A 22,710-nucleotide genomic window follows, 5' to 3' on the forward strand; every position below is an offset into this window, starting at 1 on the left:
GTCGCGCATTCGATAGCATGACGTCAAACGTATTAGTTTGGCAGTCAATACCAGTTGCCTATCATTGGAGCCTCAGTAGGAACTTGTAAATGATGTAAATTCGGGGTATGTAATTATTACCTAGTATAAAGTATACTATAATGGAGTTGTACATCCTAATTCTTTCAATACCACACTGATAATATAGATTATATATGCATCACATACACTAGGTTACGGTTGACACAAGTCCGCCACATGAGGGCACTGTACATGATAGCCGGACAGGAGAAACGGACTTGGACTATCAACAGGACATTCAAATATTCGCATCTTGGGATGGATTTTTTGACAGAGAAAGTGGGATACTCTTTTATGTTTACATCTTTGGCGAAAGTTGTTCAGAAATGCAAGATGATACACTTGATATTCCAATAACAGAGCCGGTACGTGAAACAAACTTGTTTATTTATAACTTGTCTTTGAATTTCACATGGTAAACCATCGAACTTATCTTATATTATTTTTTCTTTGTTAGGCTATAAACACAACTTCAACGTATGCAGAATGGACAGCCCCATATATAGGAACGTATCATTGTACTGTAGTTGCATATAATCGAGCATTAGAACCATCAAATCCAGTTTGTTCTGATGGTATCACCATTGATACTTCACCACCAACACTCAGTGAAATTGTCATAGATGATGCTATTATAAAAGCTGGTGTGATCAAGGAGGGTGATGGTGACGTGTGGATGGTGAATACTACTAGATATCGCCACCAAGTAGTTAATGTTTCAGACGAATGCAGGTATATGAACAATTCTCTTGCTGTCTTAAATCCTGATTTCATTCCTCTTATTTGAAAAAGGAAACACCTCAACGCTTGTTATTGCAATAAATAGTTTGATCTGTTTACAGAAATGTAGCAAGGCTTGACAGTGATATAGAACTACTGCCTTTAAACCCATCTGAAGATATTACAAGTACTGATACGGAATGCATAGATGCTGGACCTTTATCAACTGTTATATATTACAATAAAGAAAACCATGTATGTTCAACTACTCTAGTATACACTTACCTTCACATTAGTCGTTATGTAGTTGATAGGAAATGCATTATGATCGAATAGATATATCACCCATGGTGCATTAACTTATTAGGCTATTTTCAATATTTCAGTTCTCTTTGAGTTGGCAAGGAGATGATCCTGAAAGCGGGATATACGACTATGAAGTTGGTTTAAGTTCCACATCTTCTGGACTGAGTCCTGACATACTACCATTTACCTCCACCAATTCACACAGGAACTTTCTTACTTACCACCCTAATTTGGCTGAAGGTTTACAATTCTATGTGGTTTTGAAATCCATCAACCGAGCAGAGTTGACACAAACAAAGGTCAGTCAAATGAGGGGTTTTACTTTTGTATTGATTGTTCTTTGAAACAGTGAATTCGTTCTGTTAGTATAACCAGCATAATATGCTAAATATATGACTACATTGTTCACAGGTTATTGGACCACTCTTTGTTGAGGTGACACCCCCAGTCTTCACTGGCGACATTGATGTTACCTTGGAGACATATAGTGATGTAGGTTACCTTGTGGCTCGTTGGAACCAAGACGATTTTTATGACGGGGAAGATGCCGAGCCTCTGATACGCTTTGAGTATGGCGTTGGTAAGTCTGCAGATGAAATTCGCTTTTTGTTTTGTGCATATGTACAGCCATATTCATGTCTCTGCATTTGTTTACCTGTATTGAAATAATAAATGCCATTATCATATGTGTAACTGTGATCCCCACCATTTCCCATTGTTTGAGATAACATCACACAATATTTTCTGGTGACAGTATTTTTTTACTCAGATTCAAACCGTAACACTGGCACGCAGAGCCATACCTTAATCTGTCACCCCTTTTCTGAAGCTTAGCTAATAATGACAACCTTGTAAAACGTATATGATCCCTATCCATATTGAAAACCTTGTTGCGGAAAGAAAAAGTGCAGCCCCCAACATAGCATTCTTGTTTATACTATCAACTCTCTCGGACGATCCCATGCTTGAATCCTACTTGTGTACATATTGACAATTTCATGCAAATTTAACATAGTAAATCAAAATGTCTCCAAACATTGCCATCTGGCATGAAAACATGATTAAAAACATTATTTCAGTCATTATTCAGCAACAATCAACAACAAAAAACAATTGTGTTACATAGAATAGTAATCACCACATCAAATAGTAGTGTATTTTATAACAAACGCCCGGCCTGTGATGTAGCGCATAATACTTTTGAAGTATTAGTTTTATCAAGTGATATATTATTATGGTTTTACAGGTACAACTACCCATGATACAAACATATTAGATTTCACAATCTTAGACGACCATCATGACAATGATCTATGTGTATCTGAACGACCACCGTCATGTGTTTCTATATCAGTTGATAAACTTAATTGGCATCTACATGGGGATCATTCCTACTACGTATTCATCCGCGTAACAAACACTGCTGGGTTAATCAGTATTGCAAAGTCAGCAGCTTACAGGCATGTGGTTGAACCACCATCGAAAGGCATTGTATGTGATATCCTTCCACTAAGTGAATATACTGAGTTATATGGGGTAAGTGACGTCACTTTAAATTGCATGCAATGGATACATTATATTTGTACTGTAATTATTTTTATGATAGATTATATGACGATAGTAAAGCGTAAAGGTACTTTGTTTAAACTTAGTTTTTGGATCATGTGGCTAGAACCATTGATCACTTACGTGTTTTGGAACTGTATTTTCTGGAATCATTGTCGAAAAATCAGAACCTTATCTTTCCCAGGAACCTCATGACATAGATTTCCAGACTTCTACAACATCACTACATATCCGATGGTCTGGGTTTTCCCATCCATATCTGGATGTGCGTTATGAAGCTGCCTTAGGCACGACACCTGGGGAAGAAGATGTTGTTGGTTTTAAAGCTGCGGATGTGGGCCAAACATATCTTGATTTTAATGGACTGAACTTAGAAAAATTCAAGGTAATATAACAAGATATGCGCAACGTCTAAAAATACATTGAGTAATGTTTTCCGTGTTTTTACAATGTCTGTGTTTGTTTTATTTTTTTGATTATATAGAAATACTTCGCTACCGTAAGAGCGTCCAATGATGTTGGTAGTGTTGCAGTGAGTTCTGATGGAGTTCGGATACTTTCAGATCAAGATGTGTTGACGTCAGCAAAGGTTTATGATGGATTGGGATGCACTAGAGCAGGTATGGAATATATCTCAATTGGACAATTGAAGTTACTTTGTTTGCAAGCTGCCTTATAAAAGAATCATTTGACATTGTTTACTGGCAATAGCTGTAGTGAGAATTATGTACACATGACAAATACTATAATCACTATTGTGAATTTTATATCGTCACTGTGGTTGAACCTTATTGCAGACAATTTAATTTGTTACACACTTATTTTTCAGTTTCAGGCTTACCGACAGAACACACGAATACTGGAACCTTCAGTCACCATAGTAACGATGGACGTCATGTTTGCCAGGAAGATCTTGAATTTCAGGCATCAATGTCTTCACTTACCTCATACTGGAACATATCAGGTGATATAAGTGATTACATTACAGATGTTCATTGGGGAGTGCAGAGACTTGAACGTACAAATGGGTGAGTGTTCTCTCAGATAACTCCTGTTCTGTTCATCTTTGAATGTTCTGTTATTTATAACGTACTTTAACGTATTATATTTTGTAATGCGCTATTCCATGAATGTATATTTTAATTAACATTGTGGTTGTTGATCTGTAGATCTGATGTATGGGACTTTGTGAAAGACTTTGAAAACCTTGGTATGGCTTACACTGCTCACACGGCTATGCAACTTCATCCCGGTGACATTTATCGTTCTATCGTGAAATTCTGCCACACTGTCGGGTGTTTTCAACCAGTCACCAGTGATGGCGTCACCATTCTGCCATATCCACCATCATCTGAAGGCATCTCATATGTCAAGTATTACAAGTAAGTAAACACCTTGGAATGGAGAAATTTTATATCATGAACAATGTTTTCAGGTAGAATGTTGTAGATATACACAGGGACCTCCTTTTTAAGATGATGCTATACCCATATAAACCGTTATTTTTATGTAAACACCACCTCCTGACAGTGACCATATTATGGCAGTGCTTTGTTCAAATGAATGCAAAATGATGGAAGATGATGGTATATGTTGTGTTTACACTGATATCTACACTGACTTTTTCTATTAAGGTAGAGATGCAGTTTACCTGACAGGTATTTTAATTAGTTAGGAAACCAAGATGACCTTTCTTGTCCACAAAACTATATATTTTCGGAAAGCTTATTCTATGAATTATAAAATATATAATACAGTTTTGCACGTTTGATTGTTTTTATCATTGAACACAGTGAGACAGATGAATTGGAGTTCTCATGGCGCAGTTTTGGACACAATCTACAGATGACCGGTCGTGACGTTATTGAATACATTGATTATTATGAGTGGACAATAACTATCAAAACCAACAGTCGTCATGGTGATGCCTTGTTTGTTTGGCAGTTATTAGAAGACCCTGTCCATGTAGGGGACGAGGTAAACGTGTACTTTTACCACATTATAAGGAAGACATATTTATATTATGTTTAGCTAGCTCCTAACAACACTCTAAACTTTATGACTTCTATGATTTATAGATGACTTATAGAGCATCACTTGATCACAGCTTACAATTCACTGAGTGTTTACAAATTGGTCTCCGTGGTTACACTAAAGCTGGTCTCTACACCACTGTATATAAAGACATATACGACTGTGATGCATACAATCCTGTACTGATTGTACCGAATATAGTGATAGATGCCTCTGGTAGTTGGGATGAAAAGAGTAATGATAATGGGTTAGTGCACCTGTTTTTGTACTGAAATACTAAAAATTCACTGTGTCCGACATACTTTATAGTTTTCTCAAAGCCACTTAAGTTCAATTCCCACCATATAACACCATTATTATTATTATAGGGATATATTTCTTGAAATAAACGCCCACTGGAACCAGCCTGATGCTGAATATACTCGGGCCACACATAAACTCGCGGCAGTATGGCCTACTCTACGATATAATCAGTATGACTGGAAGGTTATATCTGATGACAGCATTCAACGCTGGGCGTATTTGACATCTAACGATGGACATATTACATATGAGGAGTATGACTGTAGCTCACCAGAAGTGATGGCCTGTGGAAGTACAAATGTAAGTTCACTGATATACGTTGTATGAGAGGCTTTTTATACGTTAGGGCATATATAAACAAAATCCACATCAATCCATCATTCAAATGAAGAATAGTTCGCATCAACGTAAAGCATAAGATGCATGAATTTCAAGTTAATATTCTTCCATGACACTTATAGTTAATATTTTAATTTATCTTATAAAAAGAAAACTTTATCAACATTCACGATCTACCATTAGTTCATGGCCAAAGATATTATGTATGCATATATTCAAATGCCACAAAGAAGGTATATGAATATGTAGAAGTGTTACTACCAGAGATATCAGTGTGTTCTGATGGCATCACCGTTGACCAAAGCCCACCTTTACAAGGCAATGTATGGATTGGATGGAGAGAACAACATTACCAAGTGAGTGGTTATATTCTTGTTTGCCATTCGATGTCATATATCAGCTCAACACGATTGATGCTATACATTATCATCAACTACAATAAAAACAATCACATAACTACGTTTAAACATTAATCATTATATACATATATTTTTGTTTTCTACTTCAATACTTGTCTGTGTAGTCAGCTATATCTGAACTTGTTGTTAACTGGCAGTCATTTGTTGACGTAGAAGAGGAAGGCCGTACCACTCATCATTCAGGAATTCGAAAATACGAATGCGCTATTGGTGAGTATTTAGCTTCCGAGGTAAAGACATTTTCTGCCTAAATGTCATTCTTATTCGTAAAAGTATATTATGTGCTACCAACTCCAGTTTCAAATATTTCCTTAAAAATAAAACAGAAACGACAGTTATTACACACTCCTTTTCCTGTTTCAGGGTCTTCACCAGATGGAGTGGATGTACAGGACTTCATAGATGTTGGAATTACAAACAGAGCTGTGGCTCATGGTTTAGATTTACAGGATGGATATACATATTACGCTACCGTAAAAGGTGACAATTAATTTGGTCTTACATGAACTTTAGCATAGCAATGTTTTACTGTGATTATTACACCACGTTTCTATCATTAAACAATCGCCAACTAAAATATATGTGTTTACGTTCTTTTAAGCAACCGATTTTGTGGGCCTCACCACTATATCTGTATCACCCGGAGTCACCATAGATACAACGCCACCACAGAAGACAGATGTGAAAATCAACATTGGCGGGTCTTTCCATGTTTCAACTTCATCTGTCAGTGCTAGTTGGCGAGGACTGTTTGTTGATTTAGAAAGTGGTAAGTGGACATGCAATGAATGTGATTATAAGCTTAAGAATATATTAGTCTTCATAGTTCGATGTTTATTACTCTTGTGTATTACATCATATAAATTGATTTCTTCGTTTTTATATATATATACAGGTATTTCTATATATGAATGGGCAGTTGGGTCACTCCCAGGTTTTGCAGATATTATGCCGTTTACTGTTATTAACTCCGAAGAAGGAACATCGGATGAAAACATTGACCTTGAATTAAAAGAAGGCCATGCGTATTATGTTTCAGTTAAGGTAAGAGCTATTTTAGACAAGCGTTGGGTATAGTTTATTACACACATGGGATATGCCGGATACATGTCCCCCTTACCGACCATGTTATACACATGTTTTTGTAATATTCCTGTATAAGTTGATAGTACTTGCGAATTGAATAATTGTACTGATTCTACTTTTTAGGCATACAATGGAGCTGGAATGTCAACCATGGCAATATCATGGGCCACTATTGTTGATGCGTCACCCCCAATTGCTGGTTATGTTTATGATGGAACTGTTTCTGCTGATCAAATTGACCTTGATGTTCAGGTAAATTATTTGTTATTGGCTGCGGCAAATATCAATTGCTTTAAAATAAATACAATTTATATTGAGTTAATATCTATTTTGTAAAATAACAGACGGATCTGAGCAGCTTAACGGCAAGGTGGACTGGTTTTAGTGATCCACATACTGGTATTGCTACATATACATGGGCAATTGGTACATGCAAAGTTTGTGATGATACAAGGGGAGAACAGTATGTGGGTGTAGTAACTGGTAAGTGACAATACAATACAATTCGACACGATTCAACACAGTACAATATGTATGCATATCAATTTTGCTCTAAACGCCACATATTTGTTTTGCTTAATTTCAGAGATGACAGCAGATAACCTAAATTTGAAACCTGGTTTCACGTATTATACGACCGTTATAGCTTGCAATGCTGCCATGTACAACAGTGACGTCAGACGGTGTCCTGATAGATAACTCTCCCCCAGTCCGAGGCGCAGTGCATGACGGGATTAGTGGTCCTGACATTGCATATCAAACATCAAGGTATGATACTGATATGAGCGACATATCTATATATAATATTTCCAATTACTATAGAAACTCCATCCTGCATTGGTGGCACAAGTAGTCACCAAATTTAGATATTGTGCAAATTTCTTTAAACGTATACATCTCTAACAACAACAACAACAACAATTGGTTTCAAACAGATCAACAATGGCTGCACACTGGTACGGATTCCATGACCCACAGTCACAGATATCCCATTATGAATGGAGAGCAGGAACCACCGTTGGAGGAGAGGAAATTGTACCACCAACGACGCTGCATTTAACAGAGAAAGTGTTTATTTCCCAAATGTCACAAGATTTGCCCCTAAACACTATGATATATGTAACGGTGAGGGCGTACAACAAAGCAGGTGTGTTTTACGTGTATGGCGTTCTGCGAAAGTAGTATTACACATTTACTGTAATCAAATAGTACGTAATAGCAATACATATACAATACTCTCAGATATAAGTGACCACTTTCCCATTTGTTCTATATACGAAAATTTACATCATCATTTCAATCAAGGCAAGATATTTTACAAATGTGACTTCTCAAATTATAACCGTGACAAATTTGTTTCCGATTTGAACAATACATGTTGGCAGCCAATTTATAATTGTGATGAACCAAATCGGGCACTCAAGATTTTCTGTGATGCTTTCAGTGCTATTGCATCAAGGCACGCCCCAATTAAAAAATGTAATGTTAATAGCAAATCGTTTTGTAAGCCCTGGCTCTCGAAAGGTCTTCTTATTTCAACTAAAACAAAACACAAATTATTTTCTAAAATGAAAAGGTTTCCCAACAATATTCAAGTTGGTAACAAATACAAGATATACCGAAACCTTCTGACAAAACTGCTCAAAAAAGCTAAAAAAAAAACTATTATTCAGCCAAATTCCAGTCTTCGACTGGAAATACTAATAAAACCTGGAAAATTATAAATAGCATTTTAAACAATAATATTTCTATGTCTCCAAGACAGGTTATTAAATCCAATACGGGGGAAGTTTTATCAAAGGATATCGATATTGCACAGAATTTCAATGATTTTTTCACTGATGTTGGACCAGCCCTAGCTGCTCAAATCAATTCTCCTGAACATTTTACAAACTACCTTTCTGATAATCATTACACAGCTTCTTTCTTCCTGCGTCCAGTTAGTCAAAATGACGTCATTAATGAGATCGGGCGTTTAGATCCCAGCAAAGCTATGGGCCCAGATCATATTCATCCAAAAACAATAATCCATGCTGCCCAACACATTGCTAGTCCCCTAGCCCATATCATTAACCTATCCATTACTACAGGTATTTTCCCAGATCTACTAAAAATCGCTAAAATTACCCCCATATATAAAAAGGTTCACCTTTAGAAATAAGCAACTACAGACCCATTTCCTTATTGCATATTCTAAGCAAAATTATTGAATCTGTTGTTAAATCCCAACTTTTAGCGTTCCTTGATAAATTTAATATTCTTTTGCCGACTCAATATGGTTTTCGCAAACATTACAATACCAAACTTGCACTTGTAGATCTAATTACTGACATCACAGACAAAATGGACGCAGATTACATCACATTTGGTATATTTATAGATTTAAAGAAAGCATTCGATACAATTGACCACCACATTTTATTACAAAAATTAGAGCATTATGGGATTCGAAGCCTGCCACTTAAATGGTTTCACAGTTATCTAGAAAATCGTCTCCAGACAGTGGATGTCAATGGTACCGTATCACCCCCAAACCAAGTTAAATGTGGAACTCCCCAGGGTTCAATACTCGGCCCTCTATTATTTCTTCTCTATATTAATGATATTAACTCCAGTACCAATGCCTTTGATTTTCGTTTATTTGCAGATGACACTAACCTATTCAACTCACATAAATCTAACCAAATTAATCTTAATACTATTAATACAGAATTTAAAAAAAGTCGTTGACTGGTGTAAAGCTAACAAACTAACAATTAATGCCAACAAAACAAATTATATGGTAATTAAAACTCCACAAAAACAAGTTCATATTAATGGATCCCTAGAAATTGATAATGTACCGTTAGAGGGCGTAACATCAGTATCTTACTTGGGTGTCAATCTAAATTCGTCTTTGAACTGGAAATCTCATATTAACAAAGTCACTAAATTATTTAGCTCTAAAATTGGTATAATCTCACAAATTCGACATTATGTCCCAAAGTATATTCTTATTCTATTATATAATACCCTGATTCTTCCACATTTAACGTACTGTGTTGAAATATGGGGAAACGCTTATCCTACCCTTCTTGAACCGATTCTACGACTCCAGAAAAGACTTGTGCGGCTTATCACTTTTTCAAAATGGAACTCGCATTCTGCAACACTGTTCCGTTCTCTTCAAATTCTGGACATTCACAAACTATGTAAATTCCACTCTTGTCTATATATTTTCGATTTAAATAAAAATCGTTTCGCACGCTGTCCTGATACCTACATCAACACCCCTTCTCATAATTATCCCACTAAAATAAATAGAAGTGGCAGCCTCTCTATACCAAAAACAAAACTTTCTATAACCCAGCATAACATAAAGTTTGCAACAATTAAGCATTGGAATTCACTAAGACCAGAACTACAAAATGCCAATATTAGTAGATATTTTTCTTAAAAATTGTCTGAAAGCTGAACTTATATCTGAATATTCAGATTAATTATACGACTATTGGTTGACAACTCACTACAGACTGACTGATTAACTGATTGACAAGCCGACTAATTGACTGGTAGTTTGTACAATGTGATTGATTGTTTTGCGATTAGAAAAATATTAATTTATTTATTTTGCAATTAAGTGACTTATTTATTCAATTGAATTATGATTATTCACCATATCAGGATAGAGCATACAAATCACATATACATATATATGAGTACCTTTTGATATTTGTGTCATTGACAGACTGATTGTTTGCTTGATTTTGCAGTTTAGTGATTAGTTTATTTTGTAGAAAATGATTTATTAAATTTAGTGATTTGTTTATTGTGCGACAAAATAATGTTCATATTCACTCAGCAATTTCAATGACTTATTTATTTAATTTTGATATTTAGTAATTGAACTATAATGTTGCGCCACTTCACGATAAAAATATATGTATATGATAAATTTATGATAATCCGCACGTCAGTACAGTATTATTTCTTATTCCGGGTCTAGGACTCGACTAGCTCAAATGAGCTATTTCCATGACCCACACCAGAATCCTTTGCAGTGATAAAAAGGAAAAATTAATTGTGTTATGTATATTTTCTTTTTCTGGTGTAAATAAATAAATACAAAATACAAATACAAATACAAATATATTTTGCTTCATTATATTTGCTAAATTCGTTCGTTGCTTTTACCATCCGATTAGGACTCTTTGTGGAAGCATCTTCAAACGGTTTTGCAGTTGATGAAACTCCTCCAAATATAACAACGCCTGCAGCCTTCGACGCAAGTCAGGGATCGTTCATGGACAACACTCAGGTATTGGCGTCGTTCTATTTTGTGAAATGCTCAATCTGTACTACTAACTCACGGTAACATTAACCGAAAATATGATTCTTCTCCTTCTCAATCAGACATGGCGATCCTTGATAAAAGTTACATGGGATGTCAGTGACCAAGAAAGCCATATTGATACACAGAGTGTCTCCATTTTCACACATCAACAGTCCGAGTTAGATATTGATCCAGTAAAGGTCAGTTAATGCTTATCACATGAATGTTATATCTACGAGATATGTGTAACGCTTTTGTTTTTATAATCGTATATACAAATAACATGTTTACCAATATAATTAATTGTAAACGGTTATCTGTTTCGATTATCTGTACATTGATTAGCATGAAAATATAGTTTAAGAGCGCTGGATTTCAATACCGACCTCATAGCGACATGTATAACATGTACAAAATACACTGTTTGTACACAGGACATTTGCCATTGAATTATACATTAATGAGTTTTTTTTTCAGGTCAATGGTGGTGATCGAGAATACACATTCACAGATTTGTCTCTAAAGGATGGCTATACATATTATGCTAAAGTTATTTCATGTAACAGAGCTAAGCTGTGCACATCTAGTATCAGCCAAGGTTTACTGGTAAGTTTAGGATTATACATTGAAATCAAACTTGCCCACAACATTCTTCTAAAAATATCAGATACCTGGTGAACCAAGGCTTTCTTTAAGATATCGCCACAAACCGCTAGTCCAGTTACAATATAAATCGCATGATCTATTACAATATTATCGAAGTTATACCATCTGTACATGGAATGAGCACATGATTTCATATATGAGGCCTTAAAGGGAACGATATTAAATTGAAACTTAATGCAGATAAATTACTTCATAGAAACAAATATCTGGCATCATATGTGTCACAAACTTGTACACTAGATTGGCTACACTTGTTTTGTTTTTTTACTTTCATTGTCACATAGGTCGATTCAACGCCACCCACAGTTGGTATGTTTGCTGTAGATACGGAACATGCGGCAGACTTAGCAAGACACAGAGATGGATGGATGACTTACAATTTAGCTCAAGCCAGTAACCCAGCACAAATCAACATAGCATGGCTGGGTTTTGCCGATATCCACTCTGGCATTAGTAACTATTTTATCACTGTCGGGACGTACTTCAGTGGAAATGACTTAACCTTGGTGAGTTTTTTGGTAATTCGTCTTAAATGATCCCCGTGTTGTGCCACTTGGCATTATTCCATTCTACATCTCATTGGGTTCTAGGTTACTTTAGAACTTACTTTCCGTCGGTGCATGACTTGTGGAACAATTGACTTAGAACGAAGTTTTGTGTAACTAAGACAATAAATGTAGACTGCGAAACAATATTACACATTAACTCAGAAACAGACAATATTTCACAATATGTCCCTTAGACATGATACAAACGAAATGTATTTTGATACCATGTATTTATCACTATCAATAATATTGTGATGTTGAACATGACTTGTTTTACTTGGTACATGTATCTTGCACAGAATGGCCCTATTAGAGTTGATTACGCTGGAGGAACAACACATTACGACGAGGGCGTTATACAAACAGCCATGATAGATGTTAACAGAGACATAACACCAGGAGAACATATCTACGTGTCAATATGGGCAGTGAATGGGGTATGAACGTCTTTGAAAATATCAATTATGATTCGAATAATTCTTGGTATTCTATGGCTAGACACTAACATTGTGCGCTCTATATGATAGGTTGGACTACGTAGTTACGAAGCTCATGACACCTTTGAGGTTGTATCATCCAATACTAACAGTGGAATATTGTCATTGTTGCGGCGTTGTTCAGCCCAGTCGTGTCAAGGGGACTGTACATGTGCACCACAGAACCAGCTCTGTCACGAAACAACAGGATGTATTGACGTCACAGGTACGGTTTCACTTTCATAATTTAGTTTCTGCCACTTAGTCTGTTTACAATCATGATCGATTAACTAATTACTGTGTAATTTGTTGCCTAGGTGATGAATCGTACCAGCAAGTTGAGATAGTTGACGTCACGGAATACCGAAAATTAGATGGATCAATTTTTGAAGACAAAGATTATACTCCATCGAAATGCTCATTGGCAGCAAAATGGAGGACATTATCTGGAGGTAGAAATGAAAAAAAAAATACTCGCTAATTCACCCAAGTAACATAATGGCATAGCAAACCAAATAACCACTATTCAGTGTCAAAGATCAAAATTACATTGAAGTATCACCTACATAATTAATGCTTATTAATATTGTATTGAATTGCGTCCATTATAACTGATTTTCTCATGATAGGGTCACAGTCAGTGATAAGATATGAGTGGTCTGCTGGAAGTAAAGATGATCAACCAGGCTCCAGTGTATTAGATGTTGTATTTGATCGTGTTTGGCACGACGTCGGTCTTGAAACGAATGCAGTTCTAATGTTGGAAAAAAACAAGTGTAAGTCTCATATTGTTAATATCAATAACATGATATCACGATAAATTATTTATCTTCGCAAGACTAACGTTAATCGCGCACTTCTTCTCTTCCTGACTTAGTTGCTCTTGAACCAAACGTTATTTATGTATTCTACGTGAAGGCGTGGTACAATAGTGATACTTATGCCATTTTCCAGTCTGACGGGATGGAATCGGACTCGACGCCACCTGCAGTATCAACTTCAAGAAAGGTATGCTATAAATTCGTTCCCGGATTTAATATATTGTATTCTTGTACAAATAATATTTACCAGGGGTATTTTTGCACAAGCAATTCAACATGGCAAGAAAATCATGTCATACTTATCCTAATAGTAGATTTAGCTACTATCCATGCACATTTTTGTTATTATTCGCATTCAAACGAGTACTAATAAAGAAACCTTGCATATTCGATTTAAGCAGCATAATTTGACACGGATTTAATGATTTATCCGCGTAGGTGAAAGATGTAGTGGATCTGAATAATATATTGGATATAGATTTTACAACGTCCACAAACTCCGTAGGGGTGTCATGGAGGAATGTCTTTATAGACGTAGGGGGTATTGCACATTTCAGTGTGTCGCTAAGTACATACATTGGAGGTTAGTGTTATTTATACAACGAATAACATAACAACATTATTTTCTGTTATACGGTGTATTGTATATGAGAGATATTTGAATGTTTTGTGTATTTATACATGTCCCAAACGAAATCTAATATCTGATATATCTATTTACGTTTATATGTTTGTTCCTCAACACATATAAACATTATATGTTCTCATCACAGGGGAAGATGTATCATCCTTCAATTCAAACACTGTTACAAATTCCGTATTTGAAGTGCAGCTCACTAGTTTATCCTTATTGGAAGGAGTGAAGTATTACTCTAATGTGCGAGCAATTAACAATGCAGGGCTCTATATAACGGCATCATCGGATGGGTTTATTGTAAGTAGCCTGCTCTAGTTTTTCACAATACAAATATTATTTGTAGTAATGTGTGTGATGGGCACTTTATTCAGATAAAAGGTAATATCAACGGATGTGTAGTATTTGTACAAATGACAATATCCTACATTCTCTCATACGTTTGCCTTGTTTCACATACAGGTTGACAACACTGTCCCAACAACAGGCGTTGTTTATGACGGCTTTGGTTTACACGATGCTGAATACCAAAATATCACTGACACGATCTCTGCCTCATGGCATGGCTTCTCAGATTTACAATCCTATATCAGCCATTACCTTTGGTGTGTTGGTAGCTCTCCCGGTGCTGAGGATATTGTAGCGTGCGAGAATGTTGGATTACAATTATCAGCCTCAAAATCAGCTGTCTTATCCAATGGTTAGTATTCAGTTAAATGTTATTTTTATACATATGTGTTGAAAATGTTATGAACTACCAATTTTCTGACCTACATCAATTATTTCTGTGAAATACTTGCATAACTAAACAATTGTTTAATTAAAGCTATACGGTAAAAGATATGGAGTATATACACACAGTTACTCTTAGTAGTGCTATTAATTAAATATAGGAAACATATGTCTCATATAAGCTCACATTGTAATTGAAGGGGCTGGTCGTCGCACTACGCATGCGCGAGATATGGGTCTTCTGTGATTCAAGATGGTGACTTCGACTGTTACAACTGTAAACTGAGAATGAGCTGTAATCCAAGAAGTTACTGGCGGCAATTAATTCTCAACTCAACTCGTATATCGATATACACATATATAAAACATTTTCAATTAATTTCGATTTCAGGACAAAAATGCTTTTCCCAGGTGACAGCAATTGATGTTGCAGGTCTACATTCTGTGGCAGCAGTCTCCAACGGGGTTGTCATAGACGACACAGCGCCCAATGTGGAAGAACGATTCTCGTTTGGTGCAAATGTTCTCCGCAACCCTTCATTTGAGGACATTCATGGATGGATAATCGATGGAAACAGTGAAATAAAGTCGCAAAGCCAGTATGCACAAAACGGTGACTCATTCTTACTACTATACGGCGAGGTGCACCAGAGTTTTCAATCGGTTATCGGAAGCAAGTATCAAGTAATCTTCTACACAAGTCATATATATTCGTCATCAACGCCTTTATTATCACAAGAAGGCTTCATTCAACTTCCTGAAAGTCATCACGTGTTTCCTCTCTATCAACGACCGGGCAGACAAGATAGTCACCAAGACATTGATAACATGATATGGCAACGTCATGTATTCTATTTTATTGCTATGGAAACAAGTTCTACAATTACAATTGGATCAGTGGGATTAAACAATGGTGAGAATATGCGTTATTTGGAAATACTAAATATAGACTTTGTGTTAGAGATTTTGTCAATCATCAATTATTAACCATGTCTAACAGGCTACATACTTCGTTACATTTTAACAGTTTACATTTTTCATACATTATTAAAAATGACTAAAGTAAACAGAAAGAAAATGTATCTGACATATGGACATGCACTATGTGTATAATATGCCTTGTAACTATGTTTTCATACATGTCACTCTTTTCTAGGTATCGCCATTGATAATGTTCAAGTACGATACATTGGGCTGGGACCGCGGGATCCTCCGGCAATTCCAAATCTAATGAATCAGTTGTCAAGTCCAGTACATGTGGAGACACTTGTACAGCATGAGTGGAACTCTGTCCATGCAAGGTGGCATGCTGTCGATGTGGAAAGCCCAATAGTTGATTCTATGTGGGCTATTGGCACTGTTCAAGGTAACAATTACGGGTCCGATTGTATGACCTCATACAAACATGTCTTTTATTGACAATGAAAACCAATCAATTTAGTAAAGAAATGTAATGTTTCAGTTTGGCGATTTTGACGAGTATATTTCATTGAACCATTATCTCCCTTTCAGGTGGAACACAGTTACAAGGATTTACATCAGTAGGGCGTAATACACACGGTGATAAGCAAGATCTTATTTTGAATTCGGGATCCTCCATCCATGTAACGGTGGTCATCTTGAATGCTGCTGGTCTTCGGTCAGTCATTTATTCCGACGCGATTCTTGTTGACCTGACTCCTCCACAGTTGTGTTGCATCAAGGTATTTTATTTGATATCTACTTTCAATACACCAATTTCGCCCAGGTTTATTCAGAAGCAGGAATTTATATCTTACTTTTTATTCATCACGAAATAGGACGGTGATGGTGATGATTTAATATACCAGAGTGCAAACACTATTAAACTAAATTGGCTAGTCACAGATGATGAAAGTGGCGTCGATTACTGTGAGTGGGCGATAGGTAAGCGACGTTCTTGATTAACTCTGGAATTTTGTGTGAATATATACAATTTTTTCAATAAATCACTGTTAGAAGCAACCGATTAACCAATGCTGTATTCATATAATATGTGTTACATCCGCATATCATCTTACAATTCGTGACATTCGTGTTTCATTATTTCAGGGCTGACTCCGGGATCCGCTGAAATACAGGCATTCGAAAGAACAGACACGCTTATTTCATCCGAATCTGAATTGTCTGTTACACATGGACAAACGTTGTTTAGCACAGTGCGATGTCAGAATTATGATGGGCTTCAAAGCCAGATTACTTCAAATGGGGTTACCATAGTGACAGAACCACCAAATACAGATCACGCTATCATGTCCTTGACAACGAGTTCCGTCACTCAGTATCCCACACGAGGTTACCATCAAGCACAGACTGATGCTATTAATATTGCATGGCAAGGATTCAATGATATCACCGGCATAGAATACTATGAGGTAAGGAGATGTTGTCAGTTATCGATAGTAATATTCTTCACACTTTGGTCAATCTTATATTAGACAGCTAAAAGAAGATTAGAAACGGCGTTTGTATACGGGTGCGTTGACGATGACAATCAAATCGTGACCATTACATACGACGAAATTTCCGGAAGAGAAAACGCACTTTCTACCAAAGGGTGGATGAATATTAATATACATGTATTGTATATTAACTACGGGCCCAATACACTATATGTGAACGAAATATTCGAATGCTATTGAACTGTCAAATACAACTGGAGTTGTTCAGAATTGTGGATATAACAACCTATTGAGCGTGTGCCTACTGGTCCAGTATGTGGTATGGCTTCATTACTACATAGCATAAAATATAAATCGTTACATAATTATAGCTTCGTTAGTTTGTTATAATTTCATGATACGTGTTATGTTATTTATCAAATATCGATTAATGCTTATCTATATCGGTTGCTGATTGAAAATTGTACAATAATATTTATATTTGTTAATTTACATATTGTCTCTTATATTGTGTATATCAATAATAAAACTAATCACATTTCACTCTAATTAACAGTGCAAGATTTTGGGCGATGACGTTGACACAAGTTGGTACAAAGTTGGTGATAATGGCCATCTATTCACAGTAATGAAAGGTTTAATGTTAAGTTCCTATAAAACGTACCAAGTTTATCTGAAAGCTGTCAATTATGCTGGTTTTGAAAGTGACGTGTTAGTATCCAACATAACCGTTGAAACAGAGGCACCAATTACAAGAAGTATGTCTAAGTTTGTTATTTCTAATGTGCATTAATTTTCATTAGAGTACATTGTCAGTGTCATACTGGAATCTAACGAATAGTTTTCAAGATGCCTAAAATATTCATTCACTGCACAAAGTTCGGCAAATTGACAGGGCAAACTGTCTAGTAAAAAGGTTTACACAAACAGGGCATATTGTACTGCATTGTAAAATACAGGTGAGTAAACTATTGTATCGTACTATATATTACAGTCCTGTCACATAATGTATTATACAAGACAGGTCAGAGATATATTGTTTTGCATTGCACAGTAAAGGTTCATGGGATATTGTATTGTAATATACAATATATTTCAGTGATTCATTGTATTATACACTACAGGTCAGTGACACATTTTAAAATTATTTGTTCAGCATTTGTATGACGTCTATAATTACAGAAGGTAATCTATGTTTGTTATTTTCTTCAGATGCTGACCTTCAAAGTGTCTGGCCTCATGAATGGGAAATGACATTTGACTGGACGGATGTATTCAGTAGCAATTCGTCTATGATTTACGAGGTCACAATCGGCACAGCATGGGGTGGGATGGACGTACTGAAATGGACAGAAACAACAGATACACATCTGCGCATGACTGGTGTTAATCACGCATTGGAACACTATGTAGCAATAACTGCGATAAATGAAGCAGGATTGTACAGTACTAAAACGTTTGTGGTGTCCTATTCCTAGGAAACAGTTCATTTTAGATGACATTTACTCTAGATGTACATATATTATATGGTAATGGATTAACTATGCAATGATTAATTCATATAATCAGATACAACTTATCAACGACATTCCTGTCATAGCGATGTCTTTAAATATTGAGTTATGATATGGATAGTGGTCTAACACATATTTACAGTGTCTATATATATAAATATATAATCAGAAAGTAAAGTGCATTATCGCATGTAATGATTCACAGTATTTTGCGACTTCGAGTTTGTTGGAGTGAACAGCAAATTATTCGTCTTCCTTTCATATACATTGTTTTTTTTAAAAAAAAGGCTCATTATTATTTTGTAATAAAAAAATGCTATCTGCCTATTTACACGACAATAAAATACAATAGCGTGCCACGTGACGTGTTACAACATTCCCTGTTAAGAGACACTAATCCTGCTAACAGGGGTACGGTATGACCGCATATGTAGTCGCACTCAATATTGTGACTCTATCAGCATGTTATTGTTCGTTTGCATTATACGGAGTCATTGGTACGATCTACACGGCATACAGCCGTCGCGTGTAAGTATATACCGTACTGGGTGTGCGTACGTGCAATGTGTTGGAAAGTAGCTATTGGTAAAACATAATTTATTGTGTGCAAATCCTTGTGCCTAGATATCAAAGTAACGTGCACGGACGTCGATAACCTGATGGTGATAGACCTTAACCCGTGCCATGAATGTGATGCATTTGCTGAATTAATCATGGAAAAGCCACACTACCGGTACCGGTTAAAAGGGCAATTGAAGTTGGTTTGAAAAAAGTACAGACGGCGCTATAGTCGCATCAATGTATTGAAGCTAATGAGCCTCTTTATTGTCGATGTTACATGTACTAGATTTTGCAATATCAACGCGATCAATGTACATTTATTTTGTCCATGCCAAAATTAATATTGTAAGTTATATTTGTTGGGAGATATTGTTCTTCGTTCCTTAGAAGATTGTCATTTCTTGTTGGAGAGCTCGGGCATAACCTATTGCTTTATGGTAATACAACGCTAAATTTTGTCGGGTTTACAAGATAAATTTGAAGCACATAAACTTAAACGAAGACTAAAAATTTACTACAGCTTTGATATTTGTTTGTATGCTGCAAAATTTACAAACAGTGACAGTTCATTATTATGAATAGTGTAATCAGTTAGTTAGTGCAATTTAACATTGTATTGCACCAAAATTACGTACACAAATAGTTTAATTTGAGCTCGGTAAATATAAAAAGAGTTGAAATTATCGATATCGCTACACATACTGGAAATAATTTTAAAAGGTTGATAAAGGTTGATCAGGTCAAGCACCTATATCCGAGCTTCAAGTCGCGGTTAATTGAAATAATTACGAATGGATGCATATTAAGAAGAATTATAAGGTACTTTGCATTTGAAGCGTATACATTTAAGAAATTTGCATTGTATTTGTATCTTTGCTATTATGTCATACAATTTATGTGACATAAGTAATGCAGTTGGTAAAGTCAGGCGGCTTAAGCTTTTGACATCATAGACAGAATATGCCAATATCTTACAATGTTTGGGAGTTAAATTAAATTACTCGAATGAGTTGCTACATTAAGTCGAATATTCACGATAGTTTCATAAATGTGATATAAAGTGCCCTGTACGTGAGACACAACATGTCTACTCACGCGAGTCTAGTGCTAATTTTGCGTAGATTGTAAAAGTAGTAATAATGTTACCAAGTTTTCGCTATAGTGGTTGAATCATAAACATATACCATAATTATAATTTAGGGTAACTAAATGAGACATTTTTTGTACGGGATTTTGCCGAACCGAGTCCCCACACAAAGTTTCCATAAGTAAACACTGAATCGATCAGATTTGTATTTGCCAGCAAGTCACACATTAACATTGCTGTACATGACTTAGTGTATTGAGTTGACCTATTGGAAAGGGCTTACTTTATTTCTTTGTATGGTATATACCGCCAACACAACACAAATCCAACAGCGGAAATTTGCCACTCGACCTGCGATGTTCGACCAGCCAAGGTAACCTCTCGCGAAGTACTTTGAATCAAAACATCAAAGCACTCGTGTAACTGATCCTGAGTGGAGAACCGCAATTCAATAATAGAATATTGTTCAACCATGACGCTAAGAGAAGGTCTAAGCATAGCCCGCTATTTTTTGTGATCCATTGTTCAATTTATGCTCGTACATTCAACTATTTCGTCAGTATAGGTTCAGTGTGTTGCGTAGCGTACCATTCATTTTAATAAAATCTACTATTATGTTGCATCATTACTACTGTCTATGGCTAGTTTATTCAATTATTAATCAGCAATGCGAAAACAATTCAGCTAGTCAGTGATAATCGGCTATTTATTACGACTTGTTTTATATTATAAACGAGAACAGAAGACCGAGTCACCATCCCGTCTTACAGATTGTCATTATTTGTTACTAGTACTTGAATGCTGCGAGCCTGAAAAGATGACAATAGAGTTGAATTATAAATCCTTTACACCGTTTATTGTCGTTATTACACCTCATGTCAGACCATTAATTAAATGAGAACACACTAGAAACAGCGTTTGTATTAAGATGGCATGGCCGAGTATGAGCTCACTCAAATCGGACGTGCTTGCCAAAGGAGAAGACGCACTTTCAACCAAAAGTCCTGACGAATATTAAATTATTATATATTCATTTATTACGGATCCAAACACAATATTTAGATGAAATACAATTATGCTATTGAATGCGACTTCTTCAGATTTGTGATATTCCGAATGATATTTATTCGAAAAACAACTCACAGGAACGATAATCTGTTTCAAAGTGATGTGGTATATGATGTGACTTTGGTCTACACAGAAAATAATACGGATCTTCTTGTATAACGTTCAATGATTCATTGTCTTATTTAGCTACTTTCTACGAGACTTGTTAGGAATTTGTTTTTTACAAATCTCTTGTTTTATACCTCTGGATCTATGCATCATTCTTTCACTAATTTTACCATTAACTGTATTGTCTGTGTTTTTTGGATGCAATTTTTGTGTCCGTGAACTTGTATTTTTCGTATGTGACTATTATTTAATGATCCAAGGTTGGATATGTTATCTTTCATTTTACTAAATACCGATTATATAACGGTTTCTGGGTAGGTGAGTGTTGTATTTGATATTGTAACTTATAATTGTCAATGTAATGGTTTTGTCTTGTATTGCGCGTTATAGTAAGACACAATCGTCTAATTTTGTAATGCTGTCATAATTCATCATAATAGAACTACTGATGGCATATATCGAGTACAATTAATACCAGTGTAACTATTCATGGTATTATTTTACAGTATAGCTAATTTAATGTGTCTTATTTCCTTAATATCACAGCTGCGATAAAAAAAATCTATCATCTCAAAAATATAAAAATGACCAGTCACTAATGTCTGTTCCGACGAGCATTCACTGCCACGCTTTCTTCTCAAATTGCCGTTATTATTAGAAGTACAGATCATATCACAATAATGACATTCCAGGTGAGTTCAGCTATCGGCGAAGTACATGTAATACGGTGAGTCCACACTAGCAAATAATCGACTCTATGTTATCTGCACCTTTTCATGTGACCGAGCACACAAACGAAATGAACCATATATACATCATGCATAACCTCACAGCGAGGTACATGCGTTATTAAGGCAGCGATTGGTTTGAAAGCTGTCGTGTTCGATCGGGTGTGGGCGTGGCACAGAAACATGCGTTATTTGTATTCTG

At 35.8% G+C, this 22,710-nt stretch overlaps 1 protein-coding gene across 1 annotated transcript; it reads left to right on the forward strand.

Moving 5' to 3' along the window:
- The first annotated feature begins 17 nt into the window (after positions 1-17).
- LOC146729061 (uncharacterized) lies at positions 18-19,163 on the forward strand. The gene is given in 43 exon segments (XM_085495784.1): positions 18-29; positions 213-425; positions 518-792; positions 903-1,035; positions 1,167-1,385; positions 1,498-1,666; positions 2,333-2,622; positions 2,837-3,037; positions 3,137-3,272; positions 3,482-3,680; positions 3,822-4,034; positions 4,446-4,629; positions 4,731-4,933; positions 5,055-5,293; positions 5,479-5,684; positions 5,852-5,957; positions 6,111-6,227; positions 6,349-6,516; positions 6,643-6,791; positions 6,957-7,085; positions 7,178-7,316; positions 7,420-7,492; positions 7,494-7,601; positions 7,769-7,980; positions 11,018-11,130; positions 11,226-11,345; positions 11,623-11,751; positions 12,096-12,317; positions 12,659-12,796; positions 12,887-13,061; positions 13,153-13,287; positions 13,465-13,611; positions 13,713-13,843; positions 14,095-14,239; positions 14,430-14,590; positions 14,753-14,990; positions 15,414-15,935; positions 16,179-16,388; positions 16,535-16,725; positions 16,822-16,927; positions 17,093-17,415; positions 17,999-18,200; positions 18,655-19,163. Coding segments are annotated over 43 exon segments (7,767 nt in total). The 3' UTR covers positions 18,921-19,163.
- Positions 19,164-22,710: the final 3,547 nt, after the last annotated feature.

Source organism: Saccoglossus kowalevskii, chromosome 22 (assembly GCF_978046115.1).
Source record: "Saccoglossus kowalevskii chromosome 22, keSacKowa6.1, whole genome shotgun sequence".
NCBI lineage: Eukaryota > Metazoa > Hemichordata > Enteropneusta > Harrimaniidae > Saccoglossus > Saccoglossus kowalevskii.